The sequence below is a fragment of the Schistocerca americana genome, chromosome 5, assembly GCF_021461395.2.
Source record: "Schistocerca americana isolate TAMUIC-IGC-003095 chromosome 5, iqSchAmer2.1, whole genome shotgun sequence".
Taxonomy (NCBI): domain Eukaryota; kingdom Metazoa; phylum Arthropoda; class Insecta; order Orthoptera; family Acrididae; genus Schistocerca; species Schistocerca americana.
Window position 1 is genome coordinate 470561722 of NC_060123.1, and position 24970 is coordinate 470586691.

The 24970-nt window shown below is 43.6% G+C and overlaps 1 protein-coding gene across 1 annotated transcript in view; it reads left to right on the forward strand.

The window, feature by feature from the left end:
* The window catches only part of LOC124615994 (pickpocket protein 28-like), a 262701-nt gene that overhangs the window by 55132 nt on the left and 182599 nt on the right, over nt 1-24970 (forward strand). The window contains exons 2-4 of the mRNA XM_047144203.1: nt 1562-1675; nt 13307-13543; nt 20611-20707. Of these exons, the coding sequence (XP_047000159.1) occupies nt 1562-1675; nt 13307-13543; nt 20611-20707 (448 nt within the window). The remainder of the gene's footprint in view (nt 1-1561; nt 1676-13306; nt 13544-20610; nt 20708-24970) is intronic.

Below are 24970 nucleotides of genomic sequence, written 5' to 3' on the forward strand. Positions count from 1 at the left end.
GCATCGACCATCGCAGCAACAGCAACATCGAAAAGGTGCTAAATTCGGAACTCGCTCATCATGGTCACCGTCGCTACACAGTTACTCATTTTTCAAGCGAGACACACACGTCGGCGAATGATTTTGAATTGAACTGTATTTCCGCGCTTGCATCCATCATTCACTATGATAAGACACTTAGTACAGCGCAGAACATGGTGAGATGAAAAGTATTGATAGGAAACATTTTTGAAATTTCTACTGTCTGATGGACAGCCCACTGTGCGCTACTGACCATTCAAATTCCAACACCATGGTGCATGGCCGTCATTAACGTTAGATTGATTTGGAAAGAACTACGAGTACATTCTTCAATCGCGCGAAGTAGGTAGAAGTAATGCCTTCCTATATTCTGTATATAAGGAAAGATTGCACAGCCGTTTTCTCATTCAGAAATCTCATTTTAATAATGGTTATTTGATAGAAGATAGTCACTTACGAAGTGTAAGAAGGAGAAACTTCTACCAGTACGTGTTGGTATTAGAAGGTAGGAGGATCATGTCCTAAGAGCCCACAATAAATCGTTCCGCGATGTTGCTGCTCGCGTTGGTCGGGATTCCACGACTGCCGTGCGAATATGAAATGGCTAAATCGAGGCCGACCGGTGTGGCCGAGCGGTTCTAGGCGTTTCAGTCTGGAACCGCGCGACCGCTACAGTCGCAGGTTCGAATCCTGCCTCGGGCATGGATGTGTGTGATGTCCTTAGGTTAGTTAGGTTTAAGTAGTTCTAAGTTCTAGGAGACTGATGACCTCAGATGTTAAGTCCCATAGTGCTCAGAGCGATTTGAACCATTTGAGCTAAATCGAGGGCAACTCTCAACGTCATGGAGGATATCGAAGCCCCAGTCAACTAGCGCCCGAGAGGACGTGCAGGATCGTAGAGCAACATCTCGTATCTTGGTATGGAATGCCGTTGGGTACATAGCATGATCACCTCCGGTTGGCACAACCGGTAATTTGAACAGCTCGCGCTACATTTATGACGCGTTAAAGCCAGTAGCTCCATCTTCGAGATGTTCGTGAAGTTGCCTTTCAACAAGATAACAAAAGACCACATGTTACCCGTTTTGTCCTGTCCTACCTCAACATTGAGTGTGTCCAGCTGTTGACCTGGTCAACACGTTCCCCAAATCTGTCACGCACTGAAAACTTCTAATCAATGGAGGCCGAGAAAGTGGCACACCACCACTCACCAGCCTCCATGGTGAAGTCTCATGCAGGTGTGAAGCTGCATAGAATAACGTAGGCGTGTCTTATAGTTAAGCTCATATCGATTTGATGGAAAGCTGGGTTAGAGTTTTGTTGTCTCCAGAGATGTACTACGTTTCACGCACTGTGCACCCGAAAATTTAATCATATATACTTCCTAGTATACTGTATGTACACGCTAAGTAAAATTTCGTTATTTGCTATCCCTCTTGGTATTGACCAACAGTGTATGTAACATTAAAAATAGAGACTAAGTATTAGCACTTTTCACCTGACATGTTTAATTGTAAGAAATAATCTGTTATGCCTACAGGAAGCGCACAACGTTGTTGCAGAAAACGTGGGCATACTTCAAAGAATACTGTGTCAACACAAGTTTGCACGGCCTCAAGTACGTCGGCGAAGACCGGTGCCCCCTGGCGCAAAGGTATATCTTAGCATTCATTTACAGTGTTCATCTTTCATTTCTGTTACCCTCCTTATTCCTGGCTTCGTAGTATAAGTACTGTACTGGTAAAAAGCTGCTTTGTTCGTTATTACGTTACTGTCGATGAGATGCATCTATTAAGCATCACAGCTACACGTAGGACGTATTCGTTGAGGAAATGCTCACTATCATACTATGCGGTAAAAAAGCAACTGTGTAGTAAAAATTTGTAATTTAATACATGAAGAAATGCTTACGATAGGGCGAAGATCTCTGCAGGAGATCTGAAAATGGCGTCATGGAGACAGACCAGTGCATAGTTGTCTATGTTGATAAAATTTCTCGGGGTTTATCTGGGTTGGGTGAGCGATAATCTGGGAATGACTGTGGGAAGTTCTTCCATTGTATGGAGATTGTTTTTGTATCCAACCCTTCCAGTGAACCCAACATGCACAAACGCGAAAGCATTTTGTCTGGGAATCTAGCATGCCAGAGTCGTGGAAACATGTTGTGATCAGCAAAGACATTTGAAATGAGGTACACTCCATTCCGTCATGTTGTAACTAGCTCACTAAAAATTCAGGTTCACTGAGTCAGGCATAGAATATCAGCCCAATAACGGTCTGCACTGACGGTACGTGGAACTACTAACATGCTGCATGGTACGACACTTCAGAGCTCAGTCGTCGAGGCGTGTATGGACTTCACTATAAATTTTTAATGTTGTCAGTACGCTCCAGGCACAAGTGTTCTGGCTGCCGACGTGTCGGAATAGATAAAACCACACGCCTCATCAGTCACGAACGTTACATCAGAGATGTCCTCAGCAGCAAAAAAATGTTTGAAAGCCAATGCAGTAGTCAGCGCAGGTCCTATGATAGAGTTCCTTAAGCTGTTGCAATGCAGACACTTCGTATCAGAAGAACTTCTACTTACGTTGTAGAATGTTTATGGCTTTACTCGTTGGGCATTTGCGTGTCCAAGAACAGGCGTCACTCGCAGTACCACGCACGAAGATTTAATACATATAAACAGTCATGTCATTCTTGATAACCAGTGCTATAATGTAGAGCACTTCGGACGGAACTACACGGAGAACATATTATTTCTTGAACGGCAGTTGCTAAAGCGTTTGATGGAATGATTTATGATGAGCGCACCTCATATCTCAACCATTAACAGGTAATCACTGTTTTCATCCCGTCGGCAGTTTATGACTCAATGGACTTCAGTAAAATCTCATTTGTCAAGAGAAAACAAAAATCATCTTTCTTCCAAAAAGTGAGCAACAGACGTCAAATCTCAAACTCTCAACGGTGGCTTGGGAACTACACTCCTGGAAATGGAAAAAAGAACACATTGACACCGGTGTGTCAGACCCACCATACTTGCTCCGGACACTGCGAGAGGGCTGTACAAGCAATGATCACACGCACGGCACAGCGGACACACCAGGAACCGCGGTGTTGGCCGTCGAATGGCGCTAGCTGCGCAGCATTTGTGAACCGCCGCCGTCAGTGTCAGCCAGTTTGCCGTGGCATACGGAGCTCCATCGCAGTCTTTAACACTGGTAGCATGCCGCGACAGCGTGGACGTGAACCGTATGTGCAGTTGACGGACTTTGAGCGAGGGCGTATAGTGGGCATGCGGGAGGCCGGGTGGACGTACCGCCGAATTGCTCAACACGTGGGGCGTGAGGTCTCCACAGTACATCGATGTTGTCGCCAGTGGTCGGCGGAAGGTGCACGTGCCCGTCGACCTGGGACCGGACCGCAGCGACGCACGGATGCACGCCAAGACCGTAGGATCCTACGCAGTGCCGTAGGGGACCGCACTGCCACTCCCCAGCAAATTAGGGACACTGTTGCTCCTGGGGTATCGGCGAGGACCATTCGCAACCGTCTCCATGAAGCTGGGCTACGGTCCCGCACACCGTTAGGCCGTCTTCCGCTCACGCCCCAACATCGTGCAGCCCGCCTCCAGTGGTGTCGCGACAGGCGTGAATGGAGGGACGAATGGAGACGTGTCGTCTTCAGCGATGAGAGTCGCTTCTGCCTTGGTGCCAATGATGGTCGTATGCGTGTTTGGCGCCGTGCAGGTGAGCGCCACAATCAGGACTGCATACGACCGAGGCACACAGGGCCAACACCCGGCATCATGGTGTGGGGAGCGATCTCCTACACTGGCCGTACACCACTGGTGATCGTCGAGGGGACACTGAATAGTGCACGGTACATCCAAACCGTCATCGAACCCATCGTTCTACCATTCCTAGACCGGCAAGGGAACTTGCTGTTCCAACAGGACAATGCACGTCCGCATGTATCCCGTGCCACCCAACGTGCTCTAGAAGGTGTACGTCAACTACCCTGGCCAGCAAGATCTCCGGATCTGTCCCCCATTGAGCATGTTTGGGACTGGATGAAGCGTCGTCTCACGCGGTCTGCACGTCCAGCACGAACGCTGGTCCAACTGAGGCGCCAGGTGGAAATGGCATGACAAGCCGTTCCACAGGACTACATCCAGCATCTCTACGATCGTCTCCATGGGAGAATAGCAGCCTGCATTGCTGCGAAAGGTGGATATACACTGTACTAGTGCCGACATTGTGCATGCTCTGTTGCCTGTGTCTATGTGCCTGTGGTTCTGTCAGTGTGATCATGTGATGTATCTGACCCCAGGAATGTGTCAATAAAGTTTCCCCTTCCTGGGATAATGAATTCACGGTGTTCTTATTTCAATTTCCAAGAGTGTATAATTTTCAACATAACCCTACCATTCGGTCTTACACGTGGCTTCATATTTTCCACTGTCGTTGATATGAAATATTAGCCATGCCAATGTCAGTACGCCAATTGCATGCGAAATTTGCTTAAGGTTCTGTCATGCGCAGTCGTGTCAAGTGCACTGTGAACATATCATTTACCTTAATAGGAGACTCGACCCTTGCAGACACATTTACGACAAATTGAATAAGGACTGATCGAGAATGAAAGCCCTTTCTTCGTAGAGAGCTGCCCTGAGGGTTCGTATCGACGTGCATCTTGAAGACCTACATGAAAGCCAGCACTCCAGAATGTCGCGTGAATATTGTATGGGTTCAAATCAGATTGCTGAATAGCCAATCAATAAATAGCACTTATCTCATCGTGAAATCATTTGCGGGAAAATCGTGCAATATGAGCGAATGCTCCTTTGGTGAGAAATATAGCTGTTTTTCAACAGCAAGTAGGTACAGTGAATATTTTTGTAAGTCTCTATTATTGTCGTTACTACATTCGTTTTCATACGTAAGACCCACTTTAGTGAGTGGTCGGTATTGTAGCTTGATTGATCCTACTATGGGTTTTTCTGTGGTTTCAAATTTCTTCCCCTATACAAGTGACTATAGCTAAATGGAATGGACAAAAATGTGGAAGCACCAGAAACACAACTCATTATTATACTTAATGCGGTGTAGGAAAGCCGTTGGCATTCAAAACAGATTCCACTCGTCTCGGAATGGACAAATGGAGGTTCCGTATGGTTTCATACGGTATTTTACACCTTTCTCCCTGCAAAATAGTGGGAAGTTCAGTTAACGAAAATGGAGGTGTATAGCGACCACACACTCTTCTCTCCAAAGTAAACCATAAAGGCTCAATAGCTGGTGACTGTGGTGGCCGGGGGAGATACGACGCCGCGCGGAGTGGCCGCACGGTTTGAGGCGTCATGTCACGGACTGCGCTGCCACTCCCGCCGGAGGTTCCAGTCCTCCCTCGGGAGTCTAGGGACCGATGACGTAAGCAGTTTGGTCCCTTAGGAATTCACACACATTTGCACATTTGGAGATACGACAGTTCATCCTCGTGCTCATAAAACTAGTGCTGGACGATGCGAGCTGTGTGAAAGGAAGCGTCTCGTCTTGGAACTTAGCATCACCACTGGAGACCAAACATTGTACCATGGGATGGATCCGATCAGGCAAAACGGTCACAAATTCCTTGGCAATAAAGCGACCTTGCAGAGCAGTCATGGGGACCCTGGAATCTTATGATGTGATTTCTCAAATTACCACCGAACACCCTCCATATTTCAATCTTGAGACGGAAAGACGACCATAAATTGGAAAAAAACGATGTGCAACAAGACTAGTCCGACCAAATGACATTCTTCCGTTGCTCCCTAGGCAGGTTTCATGGCTTCACCATCCTGTTTTCCAGTTACGGGTATTTTCATAATTTATGTGTAGTTTTGAAATTCAGGTTCACCGTGAAATGCCCGCCTTATGGAGATCCCTTCCTGTTGTTTTGTTGCTGACAGGGCTCGTGAATGCGACATTCAGTTCTGCAGTGGCTTTAGCAGCTGTCGTCTTCTCATTTCGCGTTACAGTCCTCTTGAATGACCATCTATCAAGATTACTCAACAAACACTTTCGTTTGCATTGTGACTTAGCGGATGATGTTTTTCTGCTTTCCCTGTATGTGGTATATATAGTCGATATGTTGCGTCTTAAAACAACGAACACTTCGGTTACTTTGGTTATGCAAGCACCCACCATACCAGCATCAACAATTTGCCCTCTTCCAGAACCAATTAGCTCCAACATAATGTGCTCACAAGTGCAAAGAACTGACCGGAAACGACACTTGAAACCTACTGAGGACACTGCCTACGTGACGTTCTTCAAATACAACAGTGGAGCCTGCAGGCTTGTCTAGCATTTGCGCTCATGTTCAAGCATGCATTTCTCGCTGTGTTTCCATATTTTTGTCCAGTCCCCGTATCTAAACTGCATAAACCGGTCTCCGGGATCGCAGGTACAACAGAAGAAACCCATCGTAGGACTGATCGCTTTGGAAAAATATAAATGTTTAAGTGAATATAAGTGATTTTTTTTGACACTTAACTTGCCAAACATTCTGTATAAACTGCGAACGTGACTCTTGCCCAAATTACACCTGTGAAAACGCGAAGCCTTCTACACGCATTGCCTGTGATAAACGTTGAGTTTAACCTAGTGTGATCACATCAGAAACTGAGCAATAGTGTGAGATACAGGAAACAATCCGCTATTGCAGGAAAACATTAATTTACTGACGGCGATATTTCTAGTAGGCCATTTAAGTAGGATGGCTGAACAAAGACTTCCCCCGTGGTTCTCTTATGAGAGTGCTTTACGTATTGGAAGGTCCAGAAAAAAAACAAAGAGAAATCAAGACCGAACAAATTGGACAAGCAAATGCTTGACGACGGGCATTTGACGGTGTAAGGAAATCGCCTGGGTTCGGAAGACACGTCAGACTATCTCACAAATTGTCAGAAGCCTGTTGGTTCCTAAAGCGATGGCCTGGCTCCTCTGTCAATCCGACCCTCTCCAATCCCAGATAACAATAAAAAATGAATAATAACTACAAACTAGGATCACTCAAATAATGATATGAAGAATCAATTTTTTGATTATAATATTGTCCTACACGACAACGACATGCAATGCCTGATCTTTGGCACATCCATACACGATAGCTCTTTCTGCAATTCTGTCAGGTCTTAACATCAACCCGTTTTGCAACCGACTGGCACACACATTCCACTTAAGTGCTATGACTTACGTCGGTGCTAGCAGGTCACATGGCCTGCTTTAGAATATACGTATATTCCTGTCATGGTCAGTCTGGGGACGAGATGCAAAGTATGGTAACTGAAGAAAACTGAAAACTTCACAAGCCAATATCGCTAAAAAAGCTTTTTATTGGGTGATCGGTTTCGACAGAGCTATACTGTCACCGTCAGGTCTTATACTTTTGAATTTATATCCATCACTATTAAAAGTCGCTTCACGTTGCATATGTGGTACTTCAGTGTATACATGCAAACATGTAAATGATCAATACATTGAGATACATATGACAATTCTTAGGCTGTTGTAGCCACATCATCAAATATAGATTCAGTTTTACGAAACATATTTACAATGCCCCCGATGAACCATGGACCTTGCCGTTGGTGGGGAGGCTTGCGTGCCTCAGCGATGCAGATAGCCGTACTGGAGGTGTAACCACAACGATGGGGTATCTGTTGAGAGGCCAGACAAACGTGTGGTTCCTGAAGAGGGGCAGCAGCCTTTTCAGTAGTTGCAGGGGCAACAGTCTGGATGATTGACTGATCTGGCCTTGTAACACTAACCAAAACGGGCTTGCTGTGCTGGTACTGCAAACGGCTGAAAGCAAGGGGAAACTACAGCCGTAATTTTTACCAAGGGCTTACAGCTTTACTGTATGGTTAAATGATGATGGCGTCCTCTTGGGTAAAATATTCACGAGGTAAAATAGTCCCCCATTCGGATCTCCGGGCGGGGATTACTCAAGAGGACGTCGTTATCAGGAGAAAGAAAACTGGCGTTCTAGGATCGGAGCTTGAAATGTCAGATCCCTTATTCGAGCAGGTATGTTAGAAAATTTAAAAAGGGATATGGAAACCTATAGTGGGAATTAGTGAGGTTCGGTGGCAGGAGAAACAAGACTTTTGGTCTGGCGAATACAAGGTTATAAATACAAAATCAAATAGGGGTAATCCAGGAGTAGGTTTAATAATGAATAAAAAATAGGAGTGCGGGTAAGCTACTACAAACAGCATAATGAACGCATTATTGTGGCCAAGATAGACAGGAAGACCACGCCTACTACAGTAGTACAAGTTTATATGCCAACTAGCTCTGCAGATGATGAAGAAATTGATGAAATGTATGATGAGATAAAAGAAACTATTCAGATAGTGAAGGGAGACGAAAATTTAATAGTCATGGGCGACTGGAATTCGATAGTAGGAGAAGCAAGAGAAGAAAACGTAGAAGGTGAATGTGTATTGGGAGGAAGAAATGAAAGAGGAAGCCCCCTAGTAGAATTTTGCACAGAGCATAATTTAATCATATCTAACACTTGGTTCAAGAATCATGAAAGAAGGTTGTATACATGGAAGAAGCCTGGAGATACTAGAAGGTATCAGATGGATTATATACTGGTAAGACAGAGATTTAGGACCCAGGTTATAAATTCTAAGACTTTTCCAGGGGCAGATGTGGACTCTGACCACAATCTATTGGTTATGAACTGTAGATTAAAACTAAAGAATCTGCAAAAAGGTGGGAATTTAAGGAGATGGGACCTGGATAAAGTGACTAAACCAGAGGTTGTACAGAGTTTCAGGGAGAGCATAAGGGAACAATTGCCAGGAATGGGGGAAAGAAATACAGTAGAAGAAGAATGGGTAGCTTTGAGGGATGAAGTAGTGAAGGCAGCAGAGGATCAAGCAGGTAAAAAGACGAGGGCTAGTAGAAATCCTTGGGTAACAGAAGAAATGTTGAATTTAATTGATGAAAGGAGAAAATATAAAAATGCAGTAAATGAAGCAGGCAAAAAGAAATACAAACGTCTCAAAAATGAGATCGACAGGAAGTGCAAAATGGCTAAGCAGGGACGGCTAGAGGACAAATGTAAGGATGTAGAGGCTTATCTCACCAGCGGTAAGATAGATACTGCCTACAGGAAAATTAAAGAGACCTTTGGAGAAAAGAGAGCCACTTGTATGAATATCAAGAGCTCAGTTGGAAACCCAGTTCTAAGCAAAGAAGGGAAAGCAGAAAGGTGGAAGGAGTATATAGAGGGTCTATACAAGGCAATTTACTTGAGGACAGCATTATGGAAATGGAAATGGAAGAGGATGTAGATGAAGATGAAATGGGAGATACGATACTGCGTGAAGAGTTTGACAGAGCACTGAAAGACCTGAGTCGAAACAAGGCCCCGGGAGTAGACAACATTCCATTAGAACTACTGATAGTCTTGGGAGAGCCAGTCCTGACAAAACTCTACCATCTGCCGAGCAAGATGTATGAGACAGGTGAAATACCCTCAGACTTCAAGACGAATAAATAATTCCAATCCCAAAGAAAGCAGGTGTTGACAGATGTGAAAATTACCGAACTATCAGTTTAATAAGTCACAGCTGCAAAATACTAACGCGAATTCTTTACAGACGAATGGAAAAACTGGTAGAAGCCGACCTCGGCGAAGATCAGTTTGGATTCCGCAGAAATGTTGGAACACGTGAGGCAATACTGACTCTACGACTTATCTTAGGAAATGGATTAAGGAAAGGCAAACCTACATTTCTAGCATTTGTAGACTTAGAGAAAGCTTTTGACACTGTTGAATGGAATACTCTCTTTCAAATTCTAAAGGTGGCAGGGGTAAAATACAGGGAGCGAAAGGCTATTTACAATTTGTACAGAAACCAGATGGCAGTTATAAGAGTCGAGGGGCATGAAAGGGAAGCAGCGGTTGGGAAGGGAGTGAGACAGGGTTGTAGCCTGTCCCCGATGTTATTCTGTCTGTATATTGAGCAAGCAGTGAAGGAAACAAAAGAAAAATTCGGAGTAGGTATTAATGTCCATGGAGAAGAAATAAAAACTTTAAGGTTCACCGATGACATTATAATTCTGTCAGAGACAGCAAAGGACTTGGAAGAGCAGTTGAACGGAATGGACAGTGTCTTGAAAGGAGGATATAAGATGAACATCAACAAAAGCAAAACGAGGGTAATGGAAATTAGTCGAATTAAGTCGGGTGATGCTGAGGGAATTAGATTAGGAAATGAGACACTTAAGGTAGTAAAGGAGTTTTGCTATTTGGGGAGCAAAATAACTGATGATGGTCGAAGTAGAGAGGATATAAAATATGGACTGGCAATGGCAAGGAAAGCGTTTCTGAAGAAGAGAAATTTGTTAACATCGAGTATAGATTTAAGTGTCAGGAAGTCGTTTCTGAAAGTATTTGTATGGAGTGTAGCCATGTGTGAAAGTGAAACATGGACGATGAATAGTTTGGACAAGAAGAGAATAGAAGCTTTCGAAATGTGGTGCTACAGAAGAATGCTGAAGATTAGATGGGTAGATCACATAACTAATGAGGAGGTATTGAATAGAATTGGGGAGAAGAGGAGTTTGTGGTACAACTTGACAAGAAAAAGGGACCGGTTGGTAGGACATGTTCTGAGGCATCAAGGGGTCACAAATTTAGCTTTGGAGGGCAGCGTGGAGGGTAAAAATCGTAGAGGGAGACCAAGAGATGAATACACTAAGAAGATTCAGAAGGATGTAGGTTGCGGTAAGTACTGGGAGATGAAGAAGGTTGCACAGGATAGAGTAGCATGGAGAGCTGCATCAAACCAGTCTCAGGACTGAAGACAACAACAACAACAGTAACATATACTCATCTGTTGAGTCTACTAAGAAATTCACCAGTGGAACAGTAGGCGCTGGCCACCAATGAATGCTTTAGGCTCCTCTTAAACCGGACTTTATTAGTAATTAAACTTTTTGTTGCTGCTGCAAGGTCAACAGAAAATGTGTGTTCCTGAATAATGGACACCTGTCTGGACCAAAATACGCGGCTTGAAAACTTTGTGAAGATTATTCTTATTTCTGGTACTGACTGAATGAGCTCAGCCGTTGATTTGAGAAAGAGATATATAATTTCATTGAAGAATACATATATTGGGAGGCAGTGATTAATATCCATAGTTCCCTTCACAGGCCTCTGATGGATGTTCTTGAGTTCACGTCACAATTTATTCTTATCAACCGTTTTTGGACTCTCAAGAAGTTAGCTTGGAGTGATGAGGTACCACAAAAAATAATCTCGCGTTACATTATGGAATGAAAGTAAGACAAGTATGCTAGCTTTTTATTTTTACAGCACCTGTGTCTGACAACATCTGCATTGCAGATAGAGACTTGTTTAGGCGCTTCACGATTTCTGTTATATACTCCTCCCCTCTGAATTTATTAACAAGCTATAATCCCAAGAATTTAACACCCTCAACTTCTAAATGCTTGCTGTCATATTTTAGGCGTACACTGCCAGGAAACCATTTAAAAGTTTTAGACTGCATCAAGTGTTTCACCTCCTGGCACCAGGTTACACCAGCTGCAGCGCTCCAAAGCGACCCTTCTGCTCCTTTAAGGGGGTTATCAATATTTTGTCCATTGAGCTTATTTGCGAGTCATCTTTTGCCCCATCTCTCTCTCTCTTTCTCTTACATACGTGTTTCTAAAATAATTTAAGTGCAATAACAACAACAGTTGTAGATCGACTTTTTGATTGCTATGCAGGGTGTTTCTTATTAAAGTATAAAAAATCATGAGGCGACGCAGATGACGCTGAGACAACACACAGGGTTGCAAATGTCGGGAAATACCTAAAAAATGGATGAGAAATGTTGAACGTCGGACGTCACCAGATGACGTACCTGGCCCCAAGTGCAGCTGTTGGGCATGGGAGAGAAGGGACGACTGAGCGATGTAATGCTTGCATTCGAGCAAACGCTGCAAATTTCCAACACCTTTTGAAATATGATCTGTTGTAACCGTAGGAGTTACAAAATTATAGTCCTCTTTGGAACCAAGTAAAATCTGTTCTTATTTTGTGTTTCTTTTCTTTTGACCCTTTTTTTTAATTGTTTACAGACATTATTCAGTAAAGGAAACGAATGAAACGTAGGTCATTTACTGGTAACGCCGCAGTTCGGGATCTTATAGCCATGTACTTGTGACGCAATAGGGTAGGTTTTTGTTGTACTGTACTTTGCCATAAGCCACGAGACCGGTAAATAAAATAACGAATCTTACCTCAATGTAAACACGTACTGTCCAACGCGATGAAAAAAATACTGCCTGCCAGACGCGAGACTCGCACCCTGAGCTCCACGCGCAAAAGTCGCTCACGTGGGCCCAGAGCTGCAACGACATTAATACTTGACTTCGGATGATCAGATGCGACATACAAGTAGGTTCAACTGCACGCTCTGTGAGATACGTCATCTTATGCCGTCCCATGTACAACATTCGTCATCCATTTTTAGGGTATTCCCAAAATTTGCGACCCCTTGTGTATTGCATCAAATTACTGTCTGAGCGTCTTCTATGTCGCTTCGGAGGTTTTTAAACGTTAGTAAGAATCACCCTGTACACTGCAAAACGTAGAGGGATTTTATTCTGTAGTGACTTTTTTTCTAATTATCATTCTTCTTACTGGTCTGATACAGAGCGCCACGAATTCTTCTCCTGTGCCAACCTCTTCATCTCATAGAAGCATTTGCAACCTACTTCCTCAATTATTTGTTGGATATATTCCAATCACTGTTTTCCTTTACAGTTTTTACCCCTACAGCTCCCTGTAGTACCATAGACGTTATTCCGTGATGTCTTAAAAACATATTCTACCATCCTGTCCCTTCTTCTTGTCAGTGTTTTCCACATATTCCTTGCCTCTCCGATTCTGCGCAGAACCTCCTCATTCCTTACCTTATCAGTCCATCAAATTTTCAACATTCTCGATTCTCTAGTAGAGTCAAATCTCTGAATGAATGATAAACTCCAGTAACGTGGATAGCCAGACAGGAATTTGAACATCTCTCCTACCAAACATGACTCCACGGTCTCAGTCACGGAGCATCGGTCCCCTACAAGTGTCGGTCACTAGCACAGTGGAAGAAACCGTGATCCAGAATTGCTTTCCGTAGTCCGTAAGCACTTACTTCATCTATGCAGTATGAAAGGAGCTTCCTACGCGAGGCGACGTGGCGTGTTCGCAGGTTGTTCTGGCTGCTGACATTCCTGGTGAGCCTTATCGTGTGCTGCGTGTTCATATGGAACGCCAAGCTCAAGTGGGACACGACGCCCGTCATCGTCACCCTGGCGGACTCCTCCTACCCCGTGGGCAAAGTGCCCTTCCCTGCCGTCACCATCTGCAGCGAGACCAAGCTGCAGCGTTCCTTCTTCGACTTCACGCAGGCGTACCAAACGAGCACAGAGAACAGGACTGAAGAACAGTAAGGATACTTCACCTCCTAAGTGTTACGCTCACATTTACGAGCCAAAACATTATGGCCACTGCCCAACACTTGACTAAACGCCCACTGGCTGCAGACACGTGACGTGATAAGGAAAGTACGTAAGCGGAGCACATACGAATGGGGAAAATTCTGGCAAAGGTACTGTTCGTAAATAGGGAAATACATTGACGTAAGTGACTTTGACAATGCACACATTGTTGTGGCCCAGCCCTGGGAACGAGCATTTCGAAAATGGCGAAGCTGGTCAGCTGCTCGCATGCTACTGTCGTGTGCGTCTGTGGACATTGGTTGCAGAGCGCTGAAACCACGAGTAGGCGACAAGACGCTGGACGTCCACGCCTCATCAGAGAACCTTAAAAAAATGGCTCTGAGCACTAAGGGACTTAACATCTGAGGTCATCAGTCCCCTAGAACTTTGAACTACTTAAACCTAACTAACATAAGGACATCACACACATCTATGCCCGGGGCAGGCTTCGAACCTGCGACCGTAGCGGTCGCTCGGTTCCAGACTGAGGCGCCTAGAACCGCTCGGCCACACCGGCCGGCCGGCCGAAGTGGCCGTGCGGTTAAAGGCGCTGCAGTCTGGAACCGCAAGACCGCTACGGTCGCAGGTTCGAATCCTGCCTCGGGCATGGATGTTTCTGATGTCCATAGGTTAGTTAGGTTTAACTAGTTCTAAGTTCTAGGGGACTAATGACCTCAGCAGTTGAGTCCCATAGTGCTCAGAGCCATTTGAACCATTTGTGAACACCGGCCGGCGATAAAGCTGTCCCACCAGAGAACCTTAAGATCGGAGGCTTGCGCACTCTGTAAAGTAGGACAGGCGATGATCTATGGCAGATATGACGACACAGTATAACGCTGGAGCAGGCACAGGCGTCTCACAGCACACTGTTCAGCGCTCCATAGTAGACAAGCTATACGTGTTCCCATGTTGACCCAAAGACTACGTCAGTTACGATTGCAGTGGTCACAGGGTCATTGAGAGTGGCCTGTAGATAAATCGGAACTCGTCGCCTGATCAAATATATCGCTTTTCTTCTTACGTTAGGTCCATGGTCGTGGCTGGATACGCTCTCACTGAGATGAACGGCTGTTCAAAACAGCATGAATACAGGTCAGTGGGGGCAGTATTATGTTAGGGGGGACATTTACCTTGGATTCCATGAGACGTGTGATCGTAATTGAAGGCATCATGATAGCTGTAGACTGTATGAACATTATTGAGAAACATCTGCAACCCTTCATGCTTTATGTGATATTGCAGTGTCTGTGTCGTTCAGAATTACGATGCAATGTTCCTTCAGTCATACATGCATGTCCAAAGGAAAATACATTCCTGTGACTACCGCCGTCATGAAACACATGAAATGTATTCCCATTTGCGAATAGGGATAACCATCAGCTGTCTAATGGAATGACGGCATTGAAAATTTGTCCTGTATTGGGACTTGAATCCGGATTACCCACTTATCGCGAGCGAACGCCTTCCCACAGGGCTATACGAATACGCTCCGCAGCCAGACCCAAACTTCCGTATATTGTGGACTACGAGATGCGACAATAAAGTAACGAGACTGATGTGAAAAAAATGTTGCTTACCGTTTTAGTAAAGTTTAGTGTTGTCTCCTTCAAAGTAGTTCCCTTCTGATTGCACACACTTCTCCAGCGCTTCTGCCATTGATGCTAACATTTCGGGAACTCATCTTCTGTAATATCCTCCAAGACCCTCGTCACAGCTTTTTGGACATCTTGTGTTGTTTGAAAATGGTGTCACTTGACCGCCGTTTTGACTCCTGGAAATAGAAAAAAGTCGCACGGAGCGATAGCCGGTGAATATGGTGTCTATGGTACTACTGAAATTTGTTTTGAGGTTAAAAATCGCTGTACTGACAGAGCAGTATGAGATGGCGCATTATCGTGATGCAGAATCCAATTATCAGCAATGTTGGCACGGACACGAAGAACTCTTTTACGAAGCCTTTCTAAAATTTCTTTGTAGTAATATTGGTTAACTATTTGTCCAGGAGGCATCCACTCTTTATCAACAATCCCCTTGGAATCAAACAAGCACACAAGCATGCATTTCACTTTTGACTTCGACAAACGAGCTTTTTTCGGTCTGGGTGATCCCTTTGAACACCATTGCGAACTTTGGGGTTTTGTCTCTGGATTATACTGATCAAACCTACTTTCATCACTAGTAATAACACAGCTCAACAATTCTTGAATGATTTCCGTTTGCTTTAACAGATTGGCTGCCACATTTTCCCGTGTTTCTCGCTGTTGTCGTGTGAGACTTTTGGGGACCATTTTTCACAAATATTTCTCATACCAAGATCTTCAGTTATTATTAGACGGACCGTTTCTCAATTGATGTTCAGTTCTTCTGCAATACTTTTCATGGATAATCTTCAATGAGATCGTACTAGTTCACGCACCCTGGCCAAGTTGACATCCGTCCATGAGGTTGGTGGTCGTCCACTGCGGCCTTCATCTTCAACATTCGTTTTGCCTTCACTAAACATATTATGCCAACGAAAAACTTGAGCTCTTGACATAACCTCCTCTCCAAAAGCCTTCTGAAGCTTACCGTAAGTTGTCGTCGCGTTTTCACCCAATTTAACGCAAACAGAAATGGCATACCGTTGCGCAATATTATGCGGATCCATTTCCGTGACGAGGGACACAAACATGTGTTAACTTATTACAGCAAAACTCACAACTGAGCAGTTTCATCGATGTGCTGCTTGGAGTAGAAGCAGCTTATAGACCAAGGCCAAAGATATTGTGCCTACGCAAGCCTGCAGGGTTGTCACATCTTGCAAACAAAATCAGTCTCATTACTTTATTGTCGCACCTCGTATGTGCATGATGTCTGAAGGAACACTGCATCGTAATTCTGAATAACACAGGCACTGTAATATCGTATTGATTCTCTGCCACTGGGGAAGTGGCTTCCAATTACAATGTCTTCCCTGTAGGGGAATATACATAATGAATTTCCGAGTGCACGCTGTAGACACAAGGATGATGATATCTGGAACTTTGAGTATTGCCCTAGACTGTATTCGGATAGCTTAATGGTAAGGCGACCGCTTGCGATAAGCACAAAAATCCAGTTTTGAGTCCCAGTTCATTATACAGCTGATTCGCAACTGTGAATAAATTTCATGTACTTCGTGCTTTACGTCTTCTCCAATGGTGATGGAATTTTCTAGCAGGGTAGCTGTCCATACCACATGCCAAGACTATTGCTACAATGGTGGAGCATCTAAACTCGCCCTGATGTCTTGGCGAACAAATTCGCCTGATCTGAACCTGATGGAATATATCTGGAACTTTATTGAGCGCCGCTCCACATCTACAAACCACTGGTTTGTGACTCAGGGTAACTGCGCGACCTGTGCATAGACAAATGGACCCACATACCTGCGGAAACCTACCAAGAACTTGTTAAATGCATGCAACGCATAATCACTGCTGAATTGCATTCTACAGGTGGACTAAAGTGTTGTTAAGGAGGTGGTCATAATGTTTCGGTTCACCTGTATATTCGTGTTCCTTTGCTTTGTTATATTGTCTATGTTTATTGGTATCCACTATCCACTCATTCTAAATGTTGAAATTTATGGCCAGCTGACATTGTCATTAATTTTCACAAGTGTATGTGTTGTGTATGACTTGTAAACAGTAAGAGAGATGGGCTATGGAGTGGTGCAGCAACTGTCTCGTAAGAAATCTGGACAGGAGCAGAAATGATTAGCGAACAATTTACACACTAAACAGAAGATTTACTTACCTTATATGTCTCGAAGCGTACAAAGATTCACTGCTAATAATGCAACTAGAAATAGAGTCCAGCTCAAACAATAGCCAGAAGCGTGAGGCTTCCTGAGCTACAGCACAAAAGAAGACCTCGGATCAGCGAATATCGTTGAGTGGGCGTAAGCTGATCCCTGACAGTTGCATTGGGCTCAGTTCGATATATTCGTAGACCCACCTCCACCAATAACGTAACGCGAGTTTGTAATCGTCTCTATGTCAACGCTCCAGTTTTTCAGAGCTCTGTAGACGGTTACTGTTTTCGCCTGCAGCCGTTAGTGCTTCGCAGTTGAAAGCGGGAAACAGTGCTGCGAGGTGCCACAGATCAACTTACGCCGACTGAACTATAGGCGGCGTGTGAGTAGAGTTACATAACAAAGTGGCTTCAAGTGCGGGTGAGCTGTGCGGCCACCGCAGGCCATCCTATATTTTGGAAGCAGAGGGCGCTCATGGTGTGATGCCACTGGAGGCCTGGTTCTGCAGGCGTAAACCACTTGGGCCGCTAAATCCCACGCGACAGCTGTCAGCATCTGACGGAAACTTGCGATTCTGTTGCCAACTTTGAGATGGCAGTAGGGTGGTATCGGAACGTGATATCCAGGTATAGACAGGGTGGTCCATTGATAGTGACCGAGCCAAATATCTCACGAAACAAGCATCAAAAGAAAAAACTACAAAAAAAGAAACTCGTCTAGCTTGAAGCGGGAAACCAGATGGCGCTACGGTTGGCCCACTAGATGGCGCTGCCACAGGTCAAACGGATATCAACTGCGTTTTTTAAAATAGGAACCCTCACTTTTTTTACATATCTGTTTAGTACGTAAAGAAATACGAATGTTTTAGTTGGACCACTTTTTTTGCTTTGTGATAGATGGCGCTGTAACAGTCACAAACGTATAAGTACGTGGTATCACGTAACAATCCGCCAGTGCGGACGGTATTTGCTCCGTGTTACATTACCCGTGTTAAAATGGACCGTTTACCAATTGCGTAAAAGGTCTATATCGTGTTGATGTATGGCTATTGTGATCAAAATGCCCAACGGGCGTGTGCTATGTATGCTGCTCGGTATCTACGCTTACATTTACATAACCTGGACGACATCATCCAAGTGCCCTGACCGTTCGCCGGATAGTTACGTTATTTAAGGAAACAGGAAGTGCTCAGCCACATGTGAAACGTCAACCACGACCGCACGACCAAGTACTGACACGACGACGACTGGCAGGGTCGCCACCCTCTCTCTCGGTGACCAGCGTAACCTCCAGCGCGTCTTGATGCTGCCCCGACTCTCCTTCGAATCGTTCTGCGCGCGCCCAAATGGGCGATCGCGACCAGTTGCACCGCGGTAAAGCAGTGGCACAAGGAAGAGCCGACACACCAACTGGTCCAGAGATAAGTTAGGGCTCAATTATGTTTGTTTACATTAAACTTCTGAAAACACTAATTATTAAAATTATGTAAACAGATCTGTCGGTTCTCTTTTAATATTCTGTATTGGTTTTATGCTTTTTGATACTACGTAAGATAAGAGGTTAACATTAATTATTTTCTTTACGTAGGTGAGACCGTTAGAAGCAGAGTAACGCATAGGAGGCCAAAATAAATGTTTGTTTTCAATTTAAGAGTGCCAGGCTCCCTACAACATTATCATAACTGTTTTTTAATCTACATATAGTCAAGGCCAAAGTTCACAGATCTACGACAAATGGTATCTCTGAAAGTATTTGAACTCTCACAATATTAACTAATGGAGCTATTCAGATCTAAACTAAATAATGTTTTAAAATGATTATGGGGCAACGGCCTTGCCGCAGTGGCTACACCGTAAGATCACCGAAGCTAAGCGCTGTCGGACGTGGTCGGCACTTGGATGGGTGACCATCCAGGCCTCCATGCGCTGTTGCCATTTTTCGGGTTGCACTCATCCTCGTTATACCAATTGAGGAGCTACTCGACCGAATAGTAGCGGCTTCGGTCAAGAGTACCATCATAACGACCAGGAGAGCGGTGTGCTGACCCCACGCCCCTCCTATCCGCATCCTCCACTGAGGATGACACAGCGGTCAGATGGTCCCGGTAGGCCACGCGTGGCCTGAAGACGGAGTGCTTTTAAAATGATTACATCACTTCTGCTCTTGTTGAAAGCTGTAAGAAAAGTTAGTATTAAGTCCGCCGCGTAATGGCGGCCAGTCGTTGCCAGTCAGCGACCACTGCTTTCGTCCTCTCGATAGCTGAAAAATACTAATTATTCTCTCTTTTTAATTAAAACATTGCGATTAGTGGCTGGCATGCTATTGAAATAATACAATGAACTCACTTTTACACATATATTTCCATCAATAAACCGATACACACATTTTTATCGTCTAGTCGAAACAACAAAAAGAACATCTGGTAGCGTTCAACGCTACACACAATATCTATCTAACAATAGTAACATGAGAATCAGAAACAGCAGTAAAGCGAGTAATAACTTATCTTTTCCATCGTCTATAGTTATACAAAGATATAAATGTTTTACTTCGCCCTTTTCTTTACTGCGATATTGTTTATCATCGTTATTGTCTTTCCCTACCTTAGTATCGACGTTTATTTTTTGTAAATAATTTTATTATTTTTTCACAATTGACTTTCTGTCTGGTCTGTTTGGTCTTATTCAATATTTTTATACACACTTCACACGCATTATTCTTAAACATCGGAAAAGGGTCAGTACACAGAGTGGCTCACTTGTTATCGAGTTTCAAAGCTTAACTCTTCTCTTAGTCAACAGCAATTGGAATGACCAACAGCGTATTTGAAACAAGGTACAGAGGTGTCCAGCCGGCCCGTGTGGCCGAGCGGTTCTAGGCGCTTCAGTCTGGAACCGCGCGACCGCTACGGTCGCAGGTTCGAATCCTGCCTCGGGCATGGATGTGTGTGATGTCCTTAGGTTAGTTAGGTTTAAGTAATTCTAAATTCTAAGGGACTGATGACCTCAGACGTTAAGTCCCATAGTGCTCGGAGCCATTTGAATTAGAGGTGTCCAGCGCAATACAATCACAAAGCTAACTGGCGTGACAATGTGAAAGAATAATACTGTTGAGAACCACTTGAGGACCAGTCAGAACCATTTGAGACCTAGACTTCTTTACATCAAAAAAGCATAGCATCCTGATGAATCAATGAAAGTTCGGCAGTAAGTAATTATGTTTCCTCTAAATTTCTTACAGGACGCAGTACCTGGGATATGCTAGTCTCATCTGCGACGGAAACAAAATGCTTGGGGCCAATACAACGGATGAAGATGCAATAGAGTTTTTATTAAAGGTATAATTCTCAGCAATACTTACTTTTGAGATAGATTAATGTAATATTATACTAACATCATTGTCGACCAATTTTAAATCTTCTCATGTAGTTCTTCCCTCACTATGACTTATTCTAGCATTAGCGTGATGCAGTTATTAACTGAAGAACAATATATTAATTTTGTGAAGTACCATGAAGTGCAATGGTTTTCATAAATTAGAGAAAAAACACTACAAAAACTGTAGCTCCAGAAAACGTGACAATTTATATCGAATTTTGCTATGTTGTGACCACAGTAGCACTACATAATACAACATTATGCGAAATTATGGACGTGCAATCCACTTTTGTACATATTAGAAAACTGCATGACTGAGTAGAACGAAAGACAATGAAGGAACGAAAGAGGAAATGAAGGTTAGGGTCTGTCATCCCATCGACAAAGGAATGATAAGGAGTGCTAAGATGGGAAAGGACGGGGTAATAGACGTGGCAGATTAGAAGGAATTATTCCGGAGAGAGAGAAACTGCAGCTATAGATAATTTCATCGAAAAGTTACTGAGGGGATATCAGCGAACTGGAATCAGGTTGAGATTGCCAGATGGTTAAATCTGTGGATATAATTTCTAAAGTTTCTGTATTCATAACACCGACAACGATAATTTAGGTATACACGCGGACGTCGCACGCTGAAGATGAAGAGATAGAGAAAGTATATGAGGATATTGAAACGGTAATATAGAACGAAAAGGGAGATGAAGATCTAATAGTCATGGGGCAACTGGAACGCAGGAGAAAGACTAATTGAGTTCTGTAGGAAATTTCAGCTAGTATTAGCGAATATTACAAGAGGAGGAGGTCTACTTGGAAAAGGTCGGGTGATATGGGAAGACTTCAGTTAGATTACATCATGTCAGACGGAGAGTCCAAAATCAGATATTGGATTGTGAGACGTACACAGGGGCAGATACAGCCTCAGATCACAATTTAGTAGTGATGAAGAGTAGGCTGAAGTTTAAAAGGTTAGTCAGGAAGAATCAATGCGCAAAGAAATGGGATATTGAAGTACTAAGGAATGACGAGATACCCTAGAAGTTCTCTAAGGCTATAGATACAGCAATAAAGAACAGCCCAGTAGGCAGTACAATTGAAAAGGAATGGACGTCCCTTAAAACGGCAATCACAGAAGTTGGACAGAGAAACATTGGTAACTGCGAAGGAACCATGGGTAACAGAAGAAACACTTCATTGATCGATGAAAGAAGGAAGTAAAACAAATGTACAGGGAAACTGAGGAAAACAGAAGTACAAGTCACCGAGGAATGAAATAAATAGTATGTGCAGGGAAGCTGAGACGAAATGGCTGCATGAAAAAGTGAAAAAGTCAAAAAAGAAATGATTGTCAGAAGGACTAACTCAGCATAAAGGAAAGTCAAGATAACCTTCGGTGAAATTAAAAGCAAGAAAAAAAAACAGGGGTCGATTAAGAGGAAATAGGGGATCCAGTGTTAGAATAAGAATTTGAGAGCTTTGGAGGACTTAAGATCGAATAAGGCAGAAGGGGTAGATAACATTCCAGCAGAATTTCTAAAATCATTTGGGGAAGTGGCAAAAAAACGACTATTCACGGTGGTGTATTGAATGTACGAGTCTGGCGACATACCGTCTGGCTTGCGGAAAAATATCATCCACACAATTCCGAAGACTGCAAGAACTGACAATTGCGAGAAGTATCGCACAAGGAGCTTAACAGCTCATACATCCCAGATGATGACAAGAGTATTATACAGAAGAATAGAAAAGAAAATTGAAGATGTGTTAGATGACGGTCAGTTAGGCTTAGGAAAGGTAAAGGCACCAGAGATGCAATTCTGACGATGCCGTTGATAATGGATGCAAGCCTAAAGAAAAATCAAGACATGTCTAGTGGATTTGTCGACCTAGAAAAAGCGTTCGATAATGTAAAATGGTGCAAAATGTTCGAAATTCTGGGAAAAATAGGGGTAAGCTGTAGGGAGAGACGGGTAACATATAATATGTACAAACGCCAAGAGGAAATAATAAGAATGGACGACCAAGAACGAAAAAAGGGTTTAAGACAGGGCTTTTGTCTTTCGCCCCTACTGCTCAATCTGTACCTCGAAGAACCAGTGATGGAAATAAAAGAAAGGTTCAGGAGTGGAATTAAAATTCAGGGTGAAAGGATATCAATGATACGATTCGCTGATAACATTGCTATCCTGAATGAAAGTGAAGAAGTATTACACGATCTGCTGAATGGAATGAACAGTTTAATGAGTACAGAAGATGTATTGAGAATAAATCGAAGAAAGATGAAAGTAATAAGAAGCAGTAGAAATAAGAATAGTGGGAAACTTAACATGAGGGTTGAAGGTGACGAACTAGATGACGTTAAAGAATCCTGCAACCCAGACAGCAAATGACGGACGGAGCAAGGAGGACATCAGAAGCAGACAAGTAGTGGCAAAAAGGGCATTCCTGGCAAAGAGAAGTCTACTAGTATCAAACAAATGCCTTAATTTGAGGAATAAATTTCTGAGAGCACAGCATTGTATGGGGTAGTGAAACATGTACTACGGGGAAATCGGAACAGAAGAGAATCAAAACATTTGAGATGTTGTGTTACAGACGAATGTTGAAGATTAGGTGGACTGATAAGGTACGGAATGAGGTTTTGAGCAGAATTGGAGAGGAAAGGAATATGTGGAAAACGCTGACAAGGAGAAGGGACAGAATGATAGGACATCTGTTAAGATATCAGGCAATGACTTCCATGTTACTATAAGGAACTGTGGAGGGCAAAAACTGTAGAGGAAAACAGAGATTGGTGTACATTAACAAATAACTGAGGACGTATGTGGCAAGTGCTACTCTTAGATGAAGAGGTTGGCACAGGAGAAGAATTCGTGATGGGGCTGCATCAAACCAGTCGGAAGACTAAAAAAAAAAAAAAAAAAAAAATCTACGGGGTAGTGGGGAGGGGTTGGGAGTCGCGGTGGGCGGTATCGAACGAGTAAGAAGGAAAAAAGTTAGGTAGTAATGTTATATGTTTGCAGGTATACGTTTTCCGCCTGATACACATTATAATCCAAGCGCAACAGTACCGAAGTGAAGATGAACAAGGATATTTTATTTTAGCTCCTCCTAGCGGCGTAACACATTACTGTGGAGCAGATATTTCAATATTTAAGCAGACTGAAAACATGAACCTGGAAATAATCAGAAAGTAGTAATTAGTTAACTAATTTCTCTAAAAAGTAGACTGTAGGTCCTTCACAAACGCTATCTGCGTATGCTGCAGGGTAGTATCAGGTAACATCGGGAGCATACAACAGTTGGATAAATTAAGGTCCCATCTATGTAAAGCGAGCAGCCACGTATGCACTGCACATTGAAAGTTAAAAAGGCAGCATTTGCTGCCTACATTGGATTGCACCTCAACGAAGTCCCAACGAAGTGATAGATGTGTCTTGGATCGAATAGCCGAGAGGGGGTTGTCTTCGAAACAAGCAGTGTCTTTTTGTGTCACGGTTTATTTCTATATGAGACTGAACTCCATCTCATTCCAAATGAAACCGTTACTTCGCATACCTGTAGACGTTATTATGCTGATGCTGTATCTGATGATTTCTTCTTATAAGACGGCAACCCTCAGCAGCAAAAGACTGCTCTTCTGGGCAAATATATTCGATGACAAATAATGTAACATATGGACTGTTCACCTCAGTCTACCAACCTGAATCCCATACATACTATTTGGAGGCCGAAAACAGCTTCGAGAAATAGATGGGATCAACTGTCAGTGAAGTCTATACGCACCACCATCAACAACAAGACGTCACTACATTGCTGCTTCTGCAGTCTGGAACCGCAAGACCGCTACGGTCGCAGGTTCGAATCCTGCCTCGGGCATGGATGTTTGTGATGTCCTTAGGTTAGTTAGGTTTAAGTAGTTCTAAGTTCTAGGGGACTAATGACCTCAGCAGTTGAGTCCCATAGTGCTCAGAGCCATTTGAACCATTTGAACATTGCTGCTTGTAGTGATCACGCCCCTTATACCGCCCTCCTTGCGTTAATGGAACGGGAAATAACCCTCGTAGTGGTACAATGGGAACTACCCTTCGCCATAGACCTGACAGTAGTTTGCAGAACATGCATGTCACTTGTGCTACACATAACTGACACAAAACTGTTAGTAAATTTTATAAATGGTCTAAGTTTGAAAATAAACCCATAATAAAATTAATACCTGAACATGA